This window comes from Sciurus carolinensis, chromosome 4 (assembly GCF_902686445.1).
Source record: "Sciurus carolinensis chromosome 4, mSciCar1.2, whole genome shotgun sequence".
NCBI classification, from domain to species: Eukaryota; Metazoa; Chordata; class Mammalia; order Rodentia; family Sciuridae; genus Sciurus; species Sciurus carolinensis.
The window spans coordinates 24,361,111-24,384,633 of NC_062216.1; the positions used below are offsets into that span (position 1 = coordinate 24,361,111).

The following is a 23,523-nucleotide window of genomic DNA, read 5'->3' on the forward strand; positions in this document are numbered from 1 at the left end:
GGTGATTAGTTAATATTTATGATGTCATTCTGTTACCTTTGTGTATACATAGTAAGAATTCTCTTATTAGTTACAGGAATTAATGTGTTGTCTACAGTCCTATTAGTGGAAAAAAATTGGAAGCTGAATTTGCTCTCTTTCTTCTCCCAAGTAAACAAATTCTACATTCTAAAGCTAAATACAATGTAATTAAAGCAAATATTTGTTTATTTGTAATTTGTCAAACTTATATAAAGTGCTTACAGAATGCCAGGTGCTAGTCTATATATTTTCTTCAGTTAATCCTTATGAGTTATGTAATGTTATCATATTCTCATTTTAGAGAAGAGAAAACTGAGGTAGATGGAGGTTAAGTTACTTACCCATGGTCATGTAGCCAGTAAATAGCATCACACACAAGAATTTTTTAGCCTAGAAGCATGACTGGAGTTTGTGCTCTCGACCAATTACAACTTAATTTTTATTTCTAATTTCTCTTCCAACAATGAAAAAATTAGTTATTTGGGGAAATGTTTCATTTCCTGGATTACAGTAGTGAAAGAAATAAAGACTCCTAGAAGAATAATTACAAGTAAATGCCCCAAGAAATTACATTTGCAATTGTTCTTTTACATGATCAGTTGATGAACCAGGGAGTGATCAGTTGATGGACCAGTTAGTTGGACTGGGGTTCCAGAAGAATGTGTGTAGATTGTTCTCTTCCTTTAACTTTATTCTGGGGGTTCTGGTTAGAGAGACTGTAACTGTAATAAAGCTGTTTGTGCTTTCAGAATGAGACTGTCTACATTGAGGATAGCAGGATGTTCAGGGGACTTAGGGTAGTAAAAACACAGGGAAGCTCTTTAATGGGTTTGAAGTTTTCTTGCTATCTTGCCAGGATTGAGAATAGAGTAATTATTCGTGATGAAGCAGTTAACTCTTAAATCTGGAGCTATTATATCCTATTTAAAAGTCAAGAAAGACCTCCCCATTCCATTTATTGCTCTTTCCTCTAGTCTGCACAAAGCATATGTATTGAAAGTTGTCTGTATTCATTGCCTTCTCTTTCTTAAAAAACATATTCACATTAGTATTTCTGGCACAAATGTTTTTGACTGAGTAGTGAATATGTGAATGAACTTTAAAGCAGAAGAGGGAAAAAAAAAAACTTTTTAGAAGAACTGAATACTTGCCCTTTGGGGAGGAGGACATTTGAGTTAAATGCAAAAGAAGCATTTGGGAAATTCAGGTAATAGTAGTTTTTATTTGGCATATTTGAATTTATAAGAAAATAAGCAATAAGCCACATCCTCTTTCTAGGTGCTATCAGCTGCCTCAGCTGCAGGTGTTTCTGTAGCTTTTGGTGCACCGATTGGAGGAGTTCTTTTTAGCCTGGAAGAGGTAGGTACAAAAATACAACCATTAAAATTATATGTAATTACCATTGCAGATATATCTTAGCACACATTTCAAATCAAAACAGTTTCTTATTGGTGAATTATAAGTATATGTAATAAATAGTGGGGCTTGTTACATATTTGGACATGTACACAAGAAAGCGATATAATTTGATCAGTTTTGTTCCTAGCAACTCCCATTTCCCTCTCATCCTCCCTGCCCCTGTCCCAACATTTCAGTTTTATAGCTGACATAATAGGTAAAGAGTGTGTTTTTAAGTTTTCAGATTTATTTTTAGAAAGTTTTCACTAGTTCTTACATTAAAAGTAATATGCTATACATGTTCCATGGCTAGAGAAAAGCATCTTGTCTATTACTCATTTATAAATCAGTAATTATTTAAAACTGAGCTTTGTTGACATAATTAAATGCAAGAAAATGTGAATTCGACTTAATAGAAGTCATTTAAAATAACCTATCCTTGGCTGAAGTGTAATCCATATTTTTATTTTATAATTTTAAATCAGTTCCTAAATTAACTTTTAAGTTTTTCTTATGTGATTATTTCTTAAACAGTTACTAATGTTTAAGGAAATAATTTTTAGTTGCTTCAGTGGAATATTTATATATATATATATATATATTTATATACACACATATTATAATTTTAAAACTTTTACAAAATGTGACTAGGAGTGTATTTAAATTTTTTTCTTCTAGTGTGTGTTCTTTTTTTAATGTAGAAGAGTCAAATCAAGTACATCCTTATGGTACATTACTCTTAACTACCATGATTAAATTGGATGTGTCATTCATTTTAAAAATTGAACAATGCTACATATTCTAAATAATTATTAGACATTTATCATCAGTTATTTTAAATGATATAATTTGGTAGCCAAAGATAAAACATTTTCATTAGCATAAAACATGTAAACTCTAGCTGCAACAGAATTTAGAGTTAGCTGCATTAAAATTTAGAGATACTTCCCATTCAAGTTATAAAATATCAGAATCATCTTTTAAGATGATAACATTAATTTTTCTTTTCCTCTTTTTTTTTTTTTTAGGTTAGCTACTATTTTCCTCTCAAAACTTTATGGAGGTCATTTTTTGCTGCCTTAGTGGCTGCATTTGTTTTGAGATCCATCAATCCATTTGGTAACAGCCGTCTGGTCCTTTTTTATGTGGAGTATCATACACCATGGTACCTTTTTGAACTGTTTCCTTTTATTCTCCTGGGCGTATTTGGAGGGCTGTGGGGAGCTTTTTTTATTAGGGCAAATATTGCCTGGTGTCGTCGACGCAAATCCACCAAATTTGGAAAGTACCCTGTTCTAGAAGTCATTATTGTTGCAGCCATTACTGCAGTGATAGCCTTCCCCAATCCATACACAAGGCTCAACACCAGTGAGCTGATTAAAGAGCTTTTTACAGACTGTGGCCCCTTGGAATCCTCTTCTCTTTGTGACTACAGAAATGACATGAATGCCAGTAAAATTGTTGATGATATTCCTGATCGTCCAGCAGGCATTGGAGTGTATTCAGCTATATGGCAGTTATGCTTAGCACTCATATTTAAAATCATAATGACAGTATTCACTTTTGGCATAAAGGTAAGTGCTAATATGAGGTGATGGGATCTTGGCATGTTCAAAACTTGTATATGGAATGAGAAATGAAATTTGTATATAAAGGTTATTGCTTCATAAATGAAGGCTGAAAAAGCATATCTTTTGGGGTTAGTTTTAAAGAGGGAAAAAAATAATTCCTTAGGATAGATTATTAAGCCTGTTATTTGTTACTCTGTAGCAAATTACCCCAAAACTTGGCATCTTAAGATAACTACCTATTTTATTCTTGAGTTGGGAAGAGCTCAGCTGGGCATTTTTGTGCTTTTGGCTCTTCTACAGTTGTTTTCTGATGGACTTTTATACAAGTGTTATCAGACGTGACTAGGAATGATCATCTCAGATTTCATTCATATGTCTGGCACCTGGGCTGAGAAGATCCAGACAACTGGTACTGGAACATCTAGTCTCCTGGGACATACATATCTTGCTTTCTCTATGGTTTTTACAGCATAGTATAGTTGGATTTCATATGTGGTAGCTCAGTGTTCCAAAAGCACGTGTTCCAAGAAAGCTCTATAAACCAGCCAAAGAAGTCACACTAAGGTAGTGACAGAAAACCACCCAGATTCAGGAGGAAAGACAAGTACTTAGTAGGGGGAGTGTCATTACTCCTGATCATGTTTTAAAACCACTTGTATTAGTATCCTATGGTTGCTGTAATACATTTCAACAAGCATGGTTTTAAAACTACACATTTTTTTAAAATTTTACACTTGTGAGGTCAGATGTCTGAAAGGGTTTCACTGGGCTAAAATCAAGGTGTTCACAGGGCATTCTGGAGGCTATAGGAGAGAGTCTGAGTTTTGCCTTTTCCAGCTTTTAGAGGCTGTGCAGATTACTTGGCTCATGTCCCCTTCTTTCATCTTCAAAACTAGAACAACTGGTCAAGTCTCTGGTTCCATCACTCTGACATTAGCTTCTCTCTTCCACATTTAACAAAACCCTAGTGATTACTTTTGACTCAGGCAAACAATCCAGATAATTGTGTTGGGATCCACTGATTAGCAACCTTAATTGTCTAACTTATTGTCTCCTTGCCTTGTAACATAACATTCACAGGTTCTGGGAATTAGGATTGGGACATCTTTGGGGAGTCCTCATTCTGCCTACCATAGCACTATAGGGTATTATTTTGAAAGACACTGCAGAATTGAATTACTGGATCTGTGAGTAATATGCCTTTTTCTATCAAGGACTTAAAGCAGTTAGGCCTAAGGCTGTGGAATGTTGTTTCTCTTGGACTTAACAAAAGAGAGCATAACTTATTCATTGATTAGTGATCTGTCAGTAAATACAGTTAGCTAGCTAGCTTGCTTTGTCTTTCGGACCCAGGGACACTTTTCACTGAGCTATATCCCCAGCCATTTTTATTTTTTGAGACAAAGTTTCATTAAGTTGTGAGGATGACTTCAAACTTAGGATCTTGGTCCTCAGCCTCCCAAGTCACTGGAATTACCAGCATGTGCCATAAATATAACTTTCTTATGATTGTCAGTGATTATATATGGGGAAGCAGATGTTGGCTTGTCCTTTTTCTTTAAATTGTCAGAGTTTACATAATAGTATTTACTAGTGATAGTATGCTTTCACAGATGTAAATTATGTAGAATAGCAGCTTTATTTCTATGAAATTATAGTTGTTGTAATTTTTGAAGATCTCTATTTCTGTTGTCCCTGTTTAGTCCAATGAGTATCAAGAGTTACATAACAGAAAAGCTTTAAAGTTTTACTTTTTTCTTAGTAAGTCAAGTTAAAGGAGCTGTTAAAGCTCCTTTTACTACAATAAGCTGTTTTCCATAAATTCCAACTTCATCAGTCACTAGAGTTAACTGGAAGTTAAGGAAGCTGGAGGCAGCAGTTAAGACCCACTTTACATTCGCTTCAGCTGAAGGAGTGTAACCATTAGGAGATTTTAAAAGGCACTTTGATCTGTTCTGTTGTGTGACTCTCATGCTCTCCATCTTGTCATTGTTTTGTGCTCAGCTTGTTTCATATTCATAACAGCTTAGAGCAATTAACCTTTCAGTGGTCTTTAAATAATCTTAAGTTATTTATTGTTATCCTTTTTAAATTTAGTCAGTAAATATTTTTGAGTAAATGTGTGTGTGTGTGTGTGTGTGTGTGTGTGTGTATACACACACATGTATCAGAGTCTCCCAATATGTATATTCCACTCAAAATATTGGGAGATTCTGATAAGATTGTCCACTTTGTATCATACCTTAAGAGGAATAGCATCTGTTTGTCATTTGTACATATGTAGAAAGGACTTTATCTTGGAGGAAAGTATAATGCTTCAAACTGAATACTTATTGTCCTTTTTGCTTTCATTTCATGTGGACTAATGAAATTTTGTTTGGGGCTAGCATTAGGAAATCCCTGAGATAAAAGTATTTAATATTTGAGTTATTTTCTCTTTAGCCTAGAGAATGTGGCTTGTTACTGTAACTGAATTCATAGAATTGTTAAAGTATTGTTAAACAAGATTTTGCTATATTGTATTTGTACTAAAATTTTGCTTTATCATTAAAATGTGAAAAGAATCAAAAGTATTAGAAACAAAACCTCAGAATGTAGGTTTGAGCATGTAATAAGAGGATCTCTGCCTCATCAAGAGTTCTGTTTTTGTTTTAGGTTCCCTCAGGCTTATTCATCCCCAGCATGGCCATTGGAGCGATAGCTGGAAGGATTGTGGGGATCGCAGTGGAACAGCTTGCCTACTATCACCACGATTGGTTCATCTTTAAGGAGTGGTGTGAGGTTGGGGCTGATTGCATTACACCTGGTCTTTATGCCATGGTTGGTGCTGCTGCATGCTTAGGTAATATATCTCTGCTTGCCTGTGTTTGGATGTTTGCAAGTCTGAGAGAGAAAAGAGCCAGTGGTGTAGTGTGCTCACACTTAATTGATGTGTGAGTTGGTGGGAAACAGAGGGTGTAGTATAGAGCGAGGGAATATTTCAACAAAGGAAACAGTAGTGCTTTTATGGTACCATATAGTACTGGTTTTCATGTTACCTATGTGAGAACATTTGTCATTGCAGAAATATGATAGTAATTAGCATATTTGTTATATCACATAATGCTGTGATATAACAGAAATCATCTCAATACAAGCCTTAAATAGGCTTAATTCAAATCCTGTCCAAGGAGATTTTTGTTTTTCTCATTACTAAGGCTCTTGGCTTACCTCTAACAATTATAGCATTGTTCCTAAGATTAGCATTCTAACAAAATTTCAGAATAGTTTTATTTTAAGCTCTGTAAGTAATTTATTGTTAACCTTAGTAAAACATTTATAAGCCCACCACCATCTAAGGTGCATTTATAGTAAAAAGAAAAAAGATAACTTTGAATTTTAATGAAAATAAAAACAAACTATCTTCATTGAATACTTGAGACTGTTTTCTTCTTTGGCATGAAAAAATAGGTTATTTTTACATTTAAAATGTAGTTAATTTAATGTTTTTAAAAATTTTTGTTTAATGAGTTAAAATTATATAATTTTGATTTTCAAAAATGTAATATCAGATGAAAATGAAGGACAGAATAATTTTCATTAAAGTAGCAAGTATTTATTAAGCCTCCATTTTCTTTTTAGCACTGTGCTAGGTACAGTGAGTGATACAAAAGGAAGTATAAAACATGGGCCCAGCCTCAACTACAATCAAGTTGGGGAAGAGAAGACTAACACACTGAGAAAACAAGAGTGAGCAATGATAATTGTTACATGTAGTGCTAAAGGAGAATAAATATTGTAGGAATCTAGAGGAACAAAGAGCTGAAGTAGTTCAGGAAGGATAGAACCTGAGCTGTATTTTATTATTATTATTTTTAAAGTCAATACATTTTTGTTTGAGGAATTTCACATGTTGTGATTCCTTCCATTACCCATCCAGGTCACTTTCATTCTTCTTGAGGTAAGAGTTATCTCCAAGGTAGCTCTTTAAAAAACAAAACAAAACAAAAAACCACTGGTGCTCTATCCACAGTTATAATAATATCAGGCCACAATCCTTTTATATGGGCTGCTTGTCTCCACTTGAATTATGGACATATGATAACAACTTCAAAATTTCCTTCCTAGAATCTTTGTGATTCAATTTCTTCAAGCAATTTACTTTAGGATCATTTTTAGAGTAGCCAGACCTGCCTGGTTCTCAATTACTGATATTATCTCTAAGCCTAAATGTGGTCAAATTATATTTGGTATTGATCTGTGGGATATACCAATACCTAAGGTAAAAAGTTTATTATTAAATTTTTCAGGCTTTTAGTAAGTATCTTTTAGTTCTTTCTCATAGAACTAATGAATAGTTCTGTGAGTAAACAAAAACCATAGTTACTCTATCAGGTATTAATAGTGATACATGGCTGTAGGAAAGGCCCCATCAGGATGAATCTTCATTTGAGCTTTATTTTAAAAGATCAGTAAAATTTTTTATAAAAGAGAATTTTTTTGAAGATCATAATGTAAAGACAAAAGACTTGGGGTGGGAATAGTTTTAGTATGTTTATGGGGCTTTGAAGAAACTAAATATATTTGAGTACTTTTTTTTTCCTTGGGGGAGGATACCAGGGATTGAACTCTGGGGCACTCGGCCACTGAGCCACATCCCCAGCCCTATTTTTCTATTTTATTTAGAGACAGGGTCTCACTGAGTTGCTTGGTGCCTCTCTGTTGCTGAGGCTGGCTTCGAACTCATGATCCTCCTTCCTCAGCCTCCTGAGCCACTGGGATTAGAGGTGTGTGCCACCATGCCCCTCTGAGTACATTTTTGATACTTCTGGGGAAACAAAGTTGAATTGGTGAGAAGGAACAGATTATAAAAAGACGAGGACCCAGATTTATGTCAGGATGAATTTGTATCTGGAATTGGTTAGATTTGTGGCAGAACTCTGGCTTTGCCATTTTCAACTTGATGACTTTGAGTAAGTTTCTTCTTTGATTTTTAATTTTCTCATCTATAAAATGGAAATAATAGCTGTTTATCTCCTATGATTATTTTGAGGTTTATATGAAATTAAATGAATGCAAATGTGAGACCTTGAGTTTAATCCCAGGATCAAAAACAAAACAAAGAAAAACATGTAAAATTATTAGAATGGTGCCTGATAAGTTAAATGCTTAGTTTAAAAAAAAAAAAAAAAAAAAAAACCTTGTAAACTGTGTAGGACATGCCTGGTACAGAGCAGATACATACAGATACATAATATATAGAAGGTTCTTTCTCCCTTCTATTTGTAGGGTAAAAAAGAAAAGAAGAGGAGGGGAAGGAGTTTAAATTTAGTACAGTGAGACTCGATTAGTCCCATGTAGGTTTTTGAGCAAAGAAACAACATTGTATAAAGTAGTACTTAGGAAAGACTATCTTGGGAACATGGTTTATACAGTGGATTAAAGGTAATGGGGCTTGGAGTAGAGGAAGTAACATAAAGTCATATTAAAATTAAGGAGCAAAGTCTTGAGGGTCTAGACTAGGCTGGTAACAGTGACAATACTAAAAAAGAAACCAATAAATGGATATTTCATAGACGAAATTAGGACTAGGTGGCAGTCTAGATATTGAAATAAAGGGACAAGCCAAGAATGACTACTTACGTTGGTAAGAAGAATGTGGTGCCAGGAATTGGGGTCAGGAAGTTTAAATGAGGATATTTGAGGAAGAAGGAGGAGTTTGGTATTATGTGTGTAGTGTTTTCTGTGACAGTGGGTCATCCAGAGCCTTCACAGTTGAAAAACAAGACAAACAATAAGATATAGTATGCAGAATTTGAAATATGTGGAACAAAGGCACAGTAAATAGAAAGATGTGGGTTAGGGAAGCATCAACATCAGGATGATAGTGAAGAATGGTGATTTGAGTAAATGAATAGGTGATTTCCTACAGGGGGCATATTTGTGAATACAGATCCCAAGCATCAAAATATCTTACTAATTTTGAAATAATTTAGAGGAGAGAAATTTATTAAAAATTGATATTCTACCCATAAAGGAGCTTAATCTGTAGTTGGAACAAATAAGGAAACCATGATATGTTTCACCGAATTCTTTTAAAAATTAAATGTAGGGACTGGGGAGATAGCTCAGTTGGTAGAGTGCTTGCCTTGCAAGCACAAGGCCCTGGGTTCAATCCCCAGCACTGCAAAAAAAAAAAAAAAAAAATTAATGTAAATGGTCCTAAGGGTGAACTTGTGTTTTTGCTACAGCAGTAGACCAAAGTGGCAACATTGTTTTAGTTGGTCATCTGCGATTTTATATATATATATTAGGTGAATAGGTTTTAAAATGTAATTTGAATAGGCTTCTGTGTTATAAACAAAGATTGTTTTTTCTCTACGTCTTATTAAAAGTAGTGATTATTGTCCTAAGAGAGTAGTAGTTTTTGATGATGATGCTTTTCATTAAGTTCTAGCTACGATTTTGTGTCCACTATCTAGTGCAAAATTCTAGTCACATGTAATGGTGAGGATCCTGTCTTTTCTGAACAGTGGTACTCATTTTTTTCAGGTGGTGTCACAAGGATGACTGTCTCCCTGGTGGTTATTGTTTTTGAGCTTACTGGAGGCTTGGAATATATTGTTCCCCTTATGGCTGCAGTAATGACCAGTAAATGGGTTGGAGATGCCTTTGGTAGAGAAGGCATTTATGAAGCTCACATCCGATTAAACGGATACCCTTTCTTGGATGCGAAAGAAGAATTCACTCATACCACCCTGGCTGCGGATGTCATGAGACCTCGAAGGAATGATCCTCCTCTAGCTGTCCTCACACAGGATAATATGACAGTGGATGATATAGAAAATATGATTAATGAAACTAGCTACAATGGCTTTCCTGTCATAATGTCAAAAGAATCTCAGAGATTAGTGGGATTTGCCCTCAGAAGAGACTTGACAATTGCAATAGGTACCCTTTTATGAAATACATGTGTCTGTCTATCTGTGTATGCAATAGATTTGAAGAAAGGAACCCACTAAAGTTTAATTGGTTGGACTTGCAATGGGTAAAGGGTATAAATTTATATCCCTTAAAGTCTCATGTTCTGCAGGAAATGAATTTATGCCGTAATGGATTGTATTTCTGCTAAATATAGTTTTATCTTTCAATTTAAGTGAAAGGATATAGTTTTGCAATATTGATGAGGCCAGTAAGACTTTAAATCTTTTTTATTTTTGAGTACTGGGGATTGAACTCAGGGACAGTTGATCACTGAGCCACATCCCCAGCCCTGTTTTGTATTTTATTTAGAGACAGGGTCTCACTGAGTTGCTTAGTGTCACACTTTTGCTGAGACTGACTTTGAACTCTCAATCTTCCTTCCTCAGCTTCCCAAGCTGCTGGGATTACAGACATGCTCCTGGCTAAGACTTTTAATCTTTTCAACACCATCTGAACCCTATTCCTCCTGACACCCAAAAGTGATAAAGACTGGAAACCCTAAGCCATTGCTTTGCTATATCCCAGTTGCTTATTTAGGACCCTGACCTGGAGATGTTGAGTATTTGGTATTTCCTCAGTAGTAATCCCTGTGAGGTGCATGTCACCTCCTGTCCAGTTTATCTCTGTGGTTCGTACAAAAGGACTATAAAATAATTCTCATGCCATTTGAAAAAGAAGACTAGATAGTGTAGGTGGGGGGATTGTTACTCAACTCATACTAGAAACTCAATTTGCAGCAGCTATTGGAGAGAGGAGGGAGGAAAGGGGGGAAAAAAGATCCTACAGAGAACATGCAGTTTAGGAAAAGCCTACATATTTGCAAGAATTTTTCAAAGACTTGCAGTCTGTAACTCCAAAGATTTTGCTTTTGCTTGAGTAATAGAATAGTTATTGCCACAGATGACAAAATATGCTTTCAGACTTAACTATATTCAAATGTTTTAGCTTCAAACTTTTTGGTGACAAAACCTAGTCAGGAAAGAACTTTGTTGTTTAACTTCTCATTCTCTGGGTTTTACTGATAGTCAGTTAAAGAAAAGAAAGATGAGAATTAATTTGGAAATTTAAAGGAAAAAAATCCAGATTTCTAAAAGGTAACGAAGTGCTAAAATTAAGAATAATTGATATCCCTGCTGACTGTGTCAAAATATGTTTTAAGGTCTTATCATTGTCTTGAGAGAAAAAAATATTGGATGAGAGATAATGTTGATTTTAGGGAGTAGAGGCACTTTAGAAATATGAGATACCAGGACATCAGAAATGTTAGTCACATGACTTTTAGAACATACCCTAAATATTTACCAGCATTATTTTGGTAAAGTTTTAAACATTTTGCTGGAAAAACAGATCCATACACTAAGTTTTGTAGATATGTCATTTCCTTTTACATACTATGATGATGCTTTTAAGGTGTCCTCTTAAGTACTGGCCATTAGAACCTCCTCACTTAGTGCCTGGGTACTTGGACATATTATGGCACAGTTAAATAAAGGCCTTTAGTCATCAGAAGGAGTAAAATGTATTTCAGTGTTTGTGAATGGTAGTATCAGCTTCTCAATCTAGGACCGATGGTATTTTGGCTTAAATATTTTCGCAGCAAAATTCATGTTCAAAATGTTTTCACTAAAACAAATACCATGTTTACACACATACAGTGTGGAATAATGCTGCCTTAAAATAGATACATGAAGCTGAATGACTTTTATTTGCATATTCTGTACATTTTGGGGTTTCCTTCTCCTGGTAGTCTCTACAGTTCTCTCAATTTTTGCTACTACTTGTATAGCACTTTCAAAGGTGGGAGTGGAAGAAGCTCACAGGACAGAAGAATTGGAAGCAATACATGCTAGATAGGTAGAGAAATCAACAGAACATTTACAAATAAGACATCCCAAAAGTCAGTCTGTACCCACTGCAAGCATAATTATGGTTTCAACCCATCTGTAATGCTTATGAGTCATCTGGAAAATTACACTTTAACATCAGAAAAGAGAAAGAGTAGATAGTATAACAGAGGCAAAGGAAGGAAGAAACTCATTGGTCTTATCTCCAATACAGAGTAAGTGATATTCAGCATACATAGACTTGATTCAACAACGGATTCCTATAATGCACTTCTCTCAGAATGTGTACAGGTTTTTAAATTCCATATTTCAAACATGTGTCCTTATTTTCCAAGGTTGGAAAACAGCTTTAGCTTCAGTAAAGAAAATTGTGTGGGGCTGGGGAGATAGCTCAGTTGGTAGAGTGCTTGCCTTGCAAGCACAAGGCCCTGGGTTGGATCCCCAGCACCCAAAAAAAAAAAAAAAAAAAAAAAAGAAAATTGTGTCATGATATAATTATGCCAAAAATATCTGAGTTACTTGAAGATTATTGGTCATGAATAGATCCTGATTTGAAAAGAAATTACTAGATCATTTTTCAGTTGGTTCCTTCCTTGATTAAGGAGAAGACACAAAAATGTTAAGTCATAAAATACACTTATTATTTATCTCCAAATAAATGAGTTGTCTATAAAAACACAAAACCCATTTAGAATTTTTTGTCTTCTCTCCTTTTAGAAAGTGCCAGAAAAAAACAAGAAGGTATCGTTGGCAGTTCTCGGGTGTGTTTTGCACAACACACCCCATCTCTTCCAGCAGAGAGTCCTCGGCCATTAAAACTTCGAAGTATCCTTGACATGAGTCCTTTTACAGTGACAGACCACACCCCAATGGAAATTGTGGTGGATATCTTCCGAAAACTGGGTCTGAGGCAGTGCCTTGTAACTCACAATGGGTAAGTCTGGCACCACAGAAGTCAGTTTACTTAACCAGAATTTATGATCCATGTGAGTGGGATGCTCTTAGGGGAGAGTGTGAAGCAGCTCCCAAATGGGGAAGTCTGTGACTTAGTATGGTTATAAAAACAGAATCAGTCAATTTAATTTCACACTTATCAAAAAGTAACATGTCAGCTGCCTGCAATTTGCCAAAACATAAAGTAGATTTTGTCAAGAATTCTGTACTTCACAATTGGAAAGATGCTGAAACATCTCCAACATGAGCGTAGAACATTTCCTTTCTTGGAGAAGTAGTGTGCCTAACCTGTGTGGAGCACTGCAGAAACATATTTTCTTTTTGTGAGTATTTCATTTTTAGTGTATAGATTTTAGTACAATTATAAGTTTCTAGATATTTGCTACTTACTCTTTCAGCCAATATTTGATTTATCATATAATGAAAGACAGAACATAAATGAAAGTTATAAATTAAGCTAAAAATGTCCTTTGACAAATGCTTTGTTCCTTCCTGTCCACCTCCTTCATCCACAAACCTTGTGCATAAACTGCTAATGACTCACACACTCAGGTACTTTTTATAATGTATACATTGGTGATTTATTTTTCTGCCTTTTATGCTTAAACTGCCAGTGTTTGTCCATGACAGATGTCAAAGGGCTGTGGGGCCTTTGTGCACAGGGTGGCTCAGCAAACCACCCGCTTCATTGTCAGTGCTCTCTTCTTTTCCTGGGCCTGGGGACTGTGTCTGCAACCATTCTTTCTTTAGGCCTCTGAATTTCCTTTATTCCTAATCCTTGTTAGAAGTCTTAAGAACATTGTTTCACGTGAAAGCAGGTAATAGAAAGACTAGAAAGGGGAAACAAAGGGTATCCTAGGATTATGTATGAACAGGATGATGTATGGCCCTGATCAGTATAAGCTGGTTGACATTGTATTAGACGCTTAGAAAATCATAGCAGGGGCTGGGGTTATGGCTCAGTGGTAGGGTGCTTGCCTAGTATATGTGAGGCACTGGGTTCGATTCTCAGCACCACATATAAGTAAATGAATAAATAAAGGTCTGCCAACATCTAAAAAATGTTTTCTAAAAAGAATCACAGCAAGTTTGTTTTAATAACATTTTATACAAAGCATGTGCACAACATGTGACCTCTGTCTAGAAAAAGGAGAGAAAAAGAACAATTCAGGAAGTGAATTATTTATTGAACACCTTCATATTTTCACATTTAACTTTGCAAAGTAGATTGTCATATCCCTGCTTTATAGATGTAGTGATTAGAGCTCAGAGAGGTTTAACACGGAATCGAATCTCTTGCTACTATTTTACACTTTAATTTACTAATAGAAATTTACCTTCTTTCTCTGTGTTTTCTTAAACTACTAAACGTTGTCTTGGCCAATACACTATACCATTTTGGGTTAGAATAGAAATATTATAATAATATTTATATTTGTGTAAATGAAAGCTGGAGAATTAGATCTACACTTGGTGTTTTTCCACTGTGCTAATTAAAATAACTTCAATAATGAAATAAATCATTAAAGGAATAAAACTCTTAATTAAGGGAGGGAGTTTAGAATTATTAAATATTGATAAAACAGGAGAGATGTATGTAATACAATATTACTGTTACTATTTTTGCTTAAATTGTTTAATTAAAAAATAATGGCACCAAACTTTATTATTTAAAACCTTAATAAATATTAATTAAATGGGTAACTTTTCATACAGCTTGTCCTTGGGCCCTTTTAATTATTAAATGACTCAGTTGGAATCTAAGCTGCATTGTTACAAGAAATTATTTTTGAGCTATTCTCTATACCTCACATAATTTGTCAATTGCTGTACTAACAAATATAAATGTTATTCTCTAAGTTATGATTAACTATGAGCAAAAAGCTGCTACATGGCCTGATTTTCATATTAGGCCATGTTGATTAATTCCCAGAATTTTTGGCAGCATAGATTTAGAAAGAAAAATGTTTAAAGGAAAGTGTAAAACAGTGAAGTCAGTAGAGGTAGATAATTTAACATTTATCTGAGGCTGCTTGTTTCTATGAAAAATGTTGAATTTTTTTCTAAGGTAATATATTCAGTTACCTTGATTATATTTCCTTATTTCTGTCCTTCACAGAAAATAGATTTATATATATGGAAAGAAAAGAAATCATTTGGGGAGGTAGCTTTTGGGACTTCATTAGAATGGTAGGATGTTTATTCTCAAAGTTAAATGATTTAAACCCAGAAAAGAAATCCTGTCTTCTGGTTTTAGTGGAGAGTTTGAACTTTGGTTGCTTTTAATGTTTGAAAGTTGATAGTGGAAACTAGAAGTAGAAAGTAGTTATTTGGGGGAAGAGACACAACAAATCTTGGACCTTGGATGCAAGGGGGAAAGGAATACAGAACCAAGGGGAAATGTGTCCATAAATTGTGAACATACCAGTGAAATATTGATAACCCACATTTTATATTTTAATTTAGCAGAATTTCTAAAAAATTTTTTAGTCTTGTCAGACTAGCAGGATGTTACTAGGAGTTACTAAAAAAAAAAAGCTTTGTGACCATATAAGTTTAAAAGGTGAGGTTTTTTTTATTGTAAAACTCCTCAGAAGTTTAAAAATACTGATTTCTTTGATTCCCAGATAGAGGATAAAAGGAACCATATTTTTCCAAGCTTATTTGAAAATGCAGTCAGTTTTTGGTGGGGCAAAATGAGCAGAAGAACATACTTTGGGAAATGCTGGTTTATGCCACTCTTATATCATTACTTGTTAGCACAAAAAGAAACAGCATTTTGCATTGATTCCCTCTGCTTCCTAAATTAATAAAGAGCACCAAACCTGGCTTTACTAGTCTCAAATCAACTTTGTTAACTAAAGAGAGGAGGAACTATGTGAATCTCTCCCTTTTTAGGGATATTTCTTGTAAATACAGAGATTATTTTGTAAGTTCTTTGCCACTTAGTCCTTATAAATTTGTAATTCTCTTTATTGTGTGCCTGTGGTTTGTGAGAATTTACTAATATAAATAACATAACTGAAATTAACCAATTAACTACTTAATGGGGTAGAAAGCATAAGTGAGAGTTAAACTGGTATTATTCTATTTAAATACCCAAGATTGTCACATTTTCACATTTCCTTACTCCAACAATAAAATCAAGTGAATTGACAGCTTTTTTTTTTTTTTTTTTTTTTCTCCCATTATAAACCTCAAACATTTAGTGAAAGATCATCTACTTAGTGCCTGAATGCTTATTTTATAGAGTGTAGTTTCTGAGCTTTGGGGTGGGGGGAAGTTGTTCCCATGCTCTGAGAATTTTTCATTTTATTTTATTGTTAAGGATCAGTCCATAATTTTTTATTAAACAATGAGGAAACATGAGCAGAAAAACCTATTTCTGCCTTTCAAATTCTCTACTCCCCCTGATTCCTCAACACTAGCCATCATTTTAAGTTACTGTTTTATAAGCGACATTAGACCAGAGGGCTTTGAAGGTCCCTGGTGATGTTTTTCAAGAAGTCAGAATAGAATGTTTAGAGTATTTAACAGAAAAGTTGATTAAACATATCACCAAGTAAATGCCTAATTATCCTGATGGGCATTTTGTGTAGGCTTCCAGAATTTCAAGTCTTAAGTTTTTATTTTTGACTTTTGCTATTTGTGTTGCCATATATTGCAGTATAATTTATTATTTTTCATTATAAAACCAGTAACTAGACTTTGTTTTAATAATTAAAGCAGTCTAATTAGTTTCAGATAGCCTCATTATGAGAGTTCATGTCTATCACTTTGATGTGATAATGATGACAGGTTAACTGATAATCTATTTTTAGAAAAAAATTATAAAGTAATGTCATTTTGATCCCTACTTGTTAATGTATTTTATTGGGTTAATAAGTGGCATTCAGTTCCTATAAATTAGGAAGACATTTTGTTGGTCAGCATTAATTTCTTAGTAAACAATGCCTTAATTTTAGCTCCTCCTTCAGTCTCCTCAGAGTCTTTAAAAGCTAAGCCTTCCTTCACTGGTGGGGTAGATTCACTGGTGGGCTGCCTTGACTCAGAAGTTAGAAAAATATGTTTCTCTAAGGAGAGAACATTGAAATGAATCTTTAAATCTGAAGAGTACATAGCTGTGTCTCATTAAGTTTCTTTAGCATTTTTCTTTTGTGTGGTCATCTTCATTCTGAGCTTTCATAATTTTGACTTTAATATGGAAAGGAAAATAAGCCACCAATATTTTAAAACAGTATTGCATCACTTTTGAAAGACAGAATTTATGCAAAAGGAACTTGGGTTTTTTAATCATTTCATTTCCTTGGGTTTTTAATCATTTTCACTTTTTATTTTTCTAAAGTTCATGAGAAGCATTCCTATGGTTCATGTTTTTATTTTCTTCTCTCATTCTTTATCATTATGATTGGAACCTCTTTTAATTTAATTTCTCACACAGTTATTAGCATAATAATCTGTTTCAGGATTGTCTTGGGGATCATCACAAAGAAGAACATTTTAGAGCATCTCGAGCAACTAAGCAGCACGTGGACCCCTTGGTGATTAGATGTGTCAGATCTCCTCACTAGACACCTTAGAAGTCAGGAGGCATGAAACTTGTGAACTGTTCAGTTCTCTCCCAGATACCTGCCGAACAAAAAAATTCTACCATGCTGCCAGTTACATTTGTATCTAATCACATGTCTGTAAGATAAATTAGATATTTGTAAAATTCCATTCATAGAAAGTAAGCAAAAGTTAGTATTGCTCATCAGAATCATTAGTTATAAAGACTGCAAACAGTTTGGTAGTAGAATGAGGAAATATTATTGGACATGCTTAAAATAAACCTGACAAATCTGTCGATTGTAGGAGATTCACTGGCCTTAGAAGACTCCTGACTGGTTAAAAATGTCTGCCCCATCACCCCCAAACCTTTTTTCTTTTTTATTTTTCCTAGTCTGTGGTAGTCTTGTGGTAAATCTAAGTTCCTAAGTGATTTTAACTGAGCCTAGCAATTAGAATTGCTGATGGTTAAATGGATTTTTAAATGGGCACACTAACTATAGCATAATGTGTATATATTTGCAATCATAACATCAGTTCTTTTTCTGCTATACCCTGCATCCCAGAGTGTGTGTCCTGCCATTTCATTAGTGAATTGTATGTAGATATGTATGTGCCCCTGTTGTGATGTCTCTAGAATGCTGTAAGCAGCTTTGGGAGTCATTGTTTTAACAGGCTTTATGTCCTAGTGGTTTCATGACTACAGATAAATTTTGAATTATCTTACCGTATAACAAAAATTGTCTGGCTTTAGCAATTAATGCCTGAAATTATTTTGGCCTGCAATTGTCCTATGAAACCTGTCCCCGTTTGCTTTAGTACACAACTGATTATGTATTTCTGTTGTATGCTAATATTTCACAAGTGTTTCATGCATCCTTTTTTAAAAAAACTACTAACCAGAATAATATAGTAGCTACTTATTCGTGCTTTCTGCTTCACCTGTAATAAGTTGTTAGGACTGCTTCTTGATTTCTCACCTATTTTTTAATGTAAGCATTAACACCCAAGACTTTCATAAAAGCACTGTATCTTATTTATTGGGGCCAAAATCAAAAAAAGAAAGCATTGCTAAGTATACTAGAAACATGGCTCATATTATAGATTTGTTCTTGGGATTCTGAAGTTTGGGAGTGAAGTTTTGTGTTGATCATCTTATATGTATTTTATCTCAATTGTATGTGCTTTCATGAAGCTTCTACATACAACTGGGCAATACTTGAATTATTTCTTTAAAATTGGTTAATTTAGTTAAACAAATTAATGAAGTATTGAGGGGATATGGGCTTTTTTTTATTACTGTCTTGATGTGATGGGAATGAATTTTCCTTCTCAAATGGGATCAGTATCATTTCCCTTTCCTACACCCATTTTTTGTTACTTTTTTGTTGGCATACGTTAATCAGATTTGCTTTACTTCAAAGAGGCGTCCAGTCCTCAGAGTCTCAGTGGAAAGGACCTCATACTATGAGTGGCCATAATACTTTTTATATCAAAGGATGGTTGCTAGATAACTTTATCATCTGTATCAGCAAAATACTTTTGAAAACACAAAATCAGGCTGCTTGCTTTGCTCTATTCCTGTCAACAAAGGATTTAGGTATAGACTTAGCTTTTCTTTTTCTTTTTCCCCTTTATTTTAATAGCACTCTTTTGTTTATCCATTTCAGACGCCTCCTTGGCATTATAACAAAAAAAGATATCCTCCGTCATATGGCCCAGACGGCAAACCAAGACCCCGCTTCAATAATGTTCAACTGAATCCCATAGATGAGGAGAGAGAGGAAACAGAAGAGGAAGTTCATTTGTTGAATAGCACAAACTCTTTAACCTGAGGGAGTCGTCCACTTTTTTTCTCCTTTAAAAAAAAGGAAATATAAAAGCCGGCTTTTGCAACGTGGTTTGCAAATAATGCTGGTGGAAAGGACGGCATCGTCAGGGGAGAGAGAGGAGAAAGAGAAGGAGAGGAGTGAGGTTCCCTGTCTACCTGGAGAGCAGCATCTGACTCCTGTTCTGCACTGGATGCATTCAGCTGAGGATGTGCTGTGATAGTGCAGGCTGGAGTCTCAACCAGACCCCACTGGAGCCCTGGAGCACCTGGCCTGTTACTCCAGCGTTGCGAAGACGTGCTATCGGTCCCTGTTCCTCCAGGGATTACTTTGAATTGAGCCATCTGTAAGACTGCGAGGTCTTGCCCTTTTTTATCAGAACTGTTCTGTTTCATTCATGAATCATATAGCTAAGCATTACCTTTCTACATTCCAGAAGACCTTTTATTTCTTCTTTCTCTCTCTCTCCCGAGCTGTAACAAAGCCTCTTTAAATTGGTGTACCCTTTTGAAGCAGTCCTTTCTCATATTGAGATGTACTGTGATTTTACTGAGGTTTCATCACAAGAAGGGAGTGTTTCTTGTGCCATTACCATGTAGTTTGTACCATCACTAAAGGCTTGGAGCAGTGCCCACACACCACACCAAAGGCTGCCAGATAGGTAAAATCTCCACAAATGAAGCATGAACGAAATCTCCTGCTTGTGTGCTGTGTGGTTCAGAATCAAAACAATGAAACTTGACTTTAAAGGATAAAGCAGTTTTCTTTTATTTTTTTCCTCTCAGACTTTATGGATAATGTGACCTGGTCTTATGCAAATTTTCTATTTCTAAATCTACTTCTATAATATACAAGTGCTGTTCAGCATAATTAAACAAAATGCTGCTGCTTTGACAGTAAAAGGAGGAAGTGTTCTGTTTAGCTGTATCTGGAATTAATTGCATGTTAAAACACTGGAATTTTTTTTTTCTTGAAATTTAGATCAGTCATTCTTTTCTTTCCTTGAGCTATCTCACTGCTGACACTGAAGATGAAATGTAATTCATAACTTGCACTAAATGTATATTTCTTTTCTTAAAAATTTACCATTCTTATTTATATTTTTATGGATTAAAATTTATAAAATACAGATCAGTTAATATCGCACTTAAATAATTTTACCTTTTTAATGTGATTTTTATAGACTAATTCAGACTTACAAATATGGATATATGAACAAAGTTTACAATGGGAGCAAGGGTTAAAAAGAGCTTGTGGTTACTTCTCTGTGATCCAGTGCATACATAAACCTTTTTTCTGATCTTCCACTGCCATCTCTTGGATTATGTCTTCTGACCTATTTGACCCACAAACTGGAAAATTAAAAACACTACAGATTGCTTTGTGGATTAAAATCAAAAGTGTTAGCCTTTTTAAGAAACTCAAACCCCAAAATGAAAACAAAATTTCAAAGGTAGCAGTGAAAATTAGAATCTGAGCATAACCTTTGAATCTGTGGGTTAGTCACATCCATATTTGAAGTGTTCAGTAATGTTTGAATAGCCACAGTGCACAGTTTTGCAGGCTGAGTTAAATGTACTGGAGTATGCTTGGAATTTTTGGTTTTGGAAATGTCTGTTTTAATCATGATCTTGATTCACTATTGACAAAGGCAGTTTACTCAAAGGACTAGCCTAAATATCCCATGATTATGCATTTTGATAGCAAGTGAATTTTTGGAGACAGACATTTTCTGAAACACAACTGGCAATGAGCCATTTTACATTTTGAAAGTGATTCTTCACTTCCTAGTTCTTAATAATACCTGTAAGATCTGTAAGATCACTAAGATCTGTATGATCTTGAAGACTTATAAGATCATGAAGCCATATTAGGATGATGATTGAAAGTTGAGCAAAATTTTAGGAATTTCATGAAACGTTCTTAGCTGTGCTATCTGCCAAAAATTAGTATTTTGTCTTCATTACTTCCTCCCTTGGCAGACTTCCAAATTTTATCATAGCCCCTTCAGAGTTCTTTTAGCTCTCCAGAGTGAAGTCATTTCTGAATGATAGTTCTGTATGTCTTCAACTGGTCTCAAGTATATTTGCAGTGTGGACAGCACTGCTGGAGTGTGGACCCTCTGCATGGCTAATGGATGACTTGCTTGTTCTGGGTTACAAGCCTTCGAAGGAGAAACCAGTTTTGTTTTGTTTTGTTTTCCAGATAGTGTTGTGCATTAAACTGCATATGGATTTTATTTTCCACATTTCCCTTTTTGATTTCAGGTCCTGCTTTCATTGCCCATCTTGCTTCAGAGACTGACATTTCAGGGTGGATATTGAAGCATAAGTTTTCTTCTTTGATATATTTCTCTCTCTGGTGTGTCTTACTGCTGAAGTACAGGAAAAGTGCCGTGCTTTTAATGCATTCAGTGGTTTTCTTTGGTATTATTTGTTCCATTTTTCTTTTTGATTCATTGAGGTTTGTCTGCTTTCAACCAAACGATGAAATAGTGGAGACCATGAAATACATGTGCCTAGCTAATTGGCAAATTAATTGACCAATATAAGTGTAGCGCCTTATTTGAGTACCCTTTTGAGAAGGTATGATGAGAATGGGCAAGGGTGTCAGCATCTCTTCTTAATTAATAATTGTTTTCAGTTTTGGTTCATGAAGAATGCTTAGTTTGTTAATCTGTGATGTTGCCTAGAGCTGTATTTATCTGTTTTTATTTATACTAGTGTAGTAAAGCTGCATATCATTACAGTAGAAATGATTACTGTGATGAGTTAATCAGAAAATCATTAAAATCTCTATGACAACGTGTGGTTTGGCCTTTAATTACACCTGTGGACAGTCCTCCCTCTGTACTGCTGCACCATGTGGTGTAGGCCAGAACGCCTGGTACAGGCAGCCTCAATGCTTCTCTCAGGTTACAAAGCCATTTCTGTGCTTTGTAAGCAAGGGGCTGGAGAAGGGTAGATGCTGGCCTGAAAAGCAGGAGCACATGCTACTAGCAATAGGCTAGCACCTCCCCAATTGTGAGTGAAAGTTGCAGTTCTGCAGAAAGTTTTCATTTCGCTCTAAAAAATGTCATTATTTAAGAAAATCATGCTGTATGCATGAAGAGAAAACAGGTAAAATGATTTACATGCTTTTAAAAAGTTACCTTGGAAATTTGCTAATTGAACTGTCTTAAAGGAAGTGGTAGGAAACATTTGAATGAGATTTCAGTAGTCTTCTAATATATTTAAACTTTCTAGTACAAAGGAAAACACCAAGAGTCTAGGATTGCTCTTTCATCATTCACTTATGTGTTCATTGTTTATTGAACTACTGTGTTCCAGGAAGTATTCTGTGTTCTTGGAGTTTACATTCCAGTAGGAAAAGAAATATGTAGTATGTCATATGGTGATGAATACTAGTAGTTCATCAACTTAAAATGATTCCTACATGCCACACATTAATATAGGTGGACAAAATCGGGCAAAAATTTACATCTTAACATAGTTTTTCTAATGGAGAAAAAGGTGTGTGCATCTTTGCATGCATGCACCCCACCTTTATAGAGGGTGATCAGGCAGGGGCCTCAAGGATAAAGTAACGTTTCAGCAAAAAACCTAAAGAGAGTGAGGGGATGGCATCTGTGAGAAAAGTGTTCCAAGAAGAGAAAATACTATATACCAACATTCTGAGGCAGAATATGCCTGCCAGTTTCCAGAAGTACCAAGTAGTCACTGTGGTTGGGGTAGGGCAGGAGGAAAAGAGGTGAAAACCTGAGGAGGGAGGCATAGGAATTGACTTTCATTCTAATAAAATGAGAAGCCATTGAGGCAAAAGTGATGGAATCTGACAAGATGATTTCTCTGTTCTTGGGAATAGACTATAAGGCGGCAGGGATGGAAGCAGGAAAACCAACTAGAAGGCTCTTAGAATAATCCGGTGAAATATGAAATGCCTTTTAGACTTCCAAGTGGGAGTCGTTAGGCACCCAGTATACTTGAGAATGAAATTCAGAAAGGTCCAGCCTGAAAGCTAGACAGGAGAATTATCTTCCAGAGACAGTATGAGATTAGGTTCTAAGTGTGGACAGAGAAGAGGTCCCAGGACTGAGCACTGACATGTATTTATGTGTAGATATGGTGAGAGGAGAGCCAGGAAAGAGAGAGGCACCAGTGAGGGAGGATGGGGAGCCGTGCCGTGAAAGGAATGGTGATCTAAACCCAGGGAATAGCCATTTCAAGGAGTCATTAACCCTCAGGAGTTGCTCAGAGAAGTAAAGGAAGGTTGAAAGTTGACCATTGTGAACATGACTCATAACTTGGACCAGAGTTGAGTCCATGGGATGGTGGCAAGCAACGTACACTCTGGATTGGGTTTGACAGAGCTTAGGAGAGGAATCAAAGACAGCTA

The 23,523-nt window shown here is 35.2% G+C and overlaps 1 protein-coding gene and 1 non-coding gene across 2 annotated transcripts in view; one reads left to right on the top strand and one right to left on the bottom strand.

The window, feature by feature from the left end:
- Positions 1–21,934, top strand: part of Clcn3 (chloride voltage-gated channel 3) — an 82,680-nt gene extending 60,746 nt beyond the window's left edge. The window contains 8 exon segments of the mRNA XM_047551234.1: positions 1,300–1,380; positions 2,448–2,993; positions 5,646–5,832; positions 9,522–9,920; positions 12,515–12,731; positions 17,218–17,267; positions 17,270–17,292; positions 18,970–21,934. Of these exon segments, the coding sequence (XP_047407190.1) occupies positions 1,300–1,380; positions 2,448–2,993; positions 5,646–5,832; positions 9,522–9,920; positions 12,515–12,731; positions 17,218–17,267; positions 17,270–17,292; positions 18,970–19,134 (1,668 nt within the window). The 3' untranslated portion in view covers positions 19,135–21,934.
- Positions 7,289–7,418, bottom strand: LOC124984132 (small nucleolar RNA SNORA18). The gene has a single exon (XR_007108592.1). It is a non-coding gene; the product is annotated as a small nucleolar RNA SNORA18 (small nucleolar RNA).
- Positions 21,935–23,523: the final 1,589 nt, after the last annotated feature.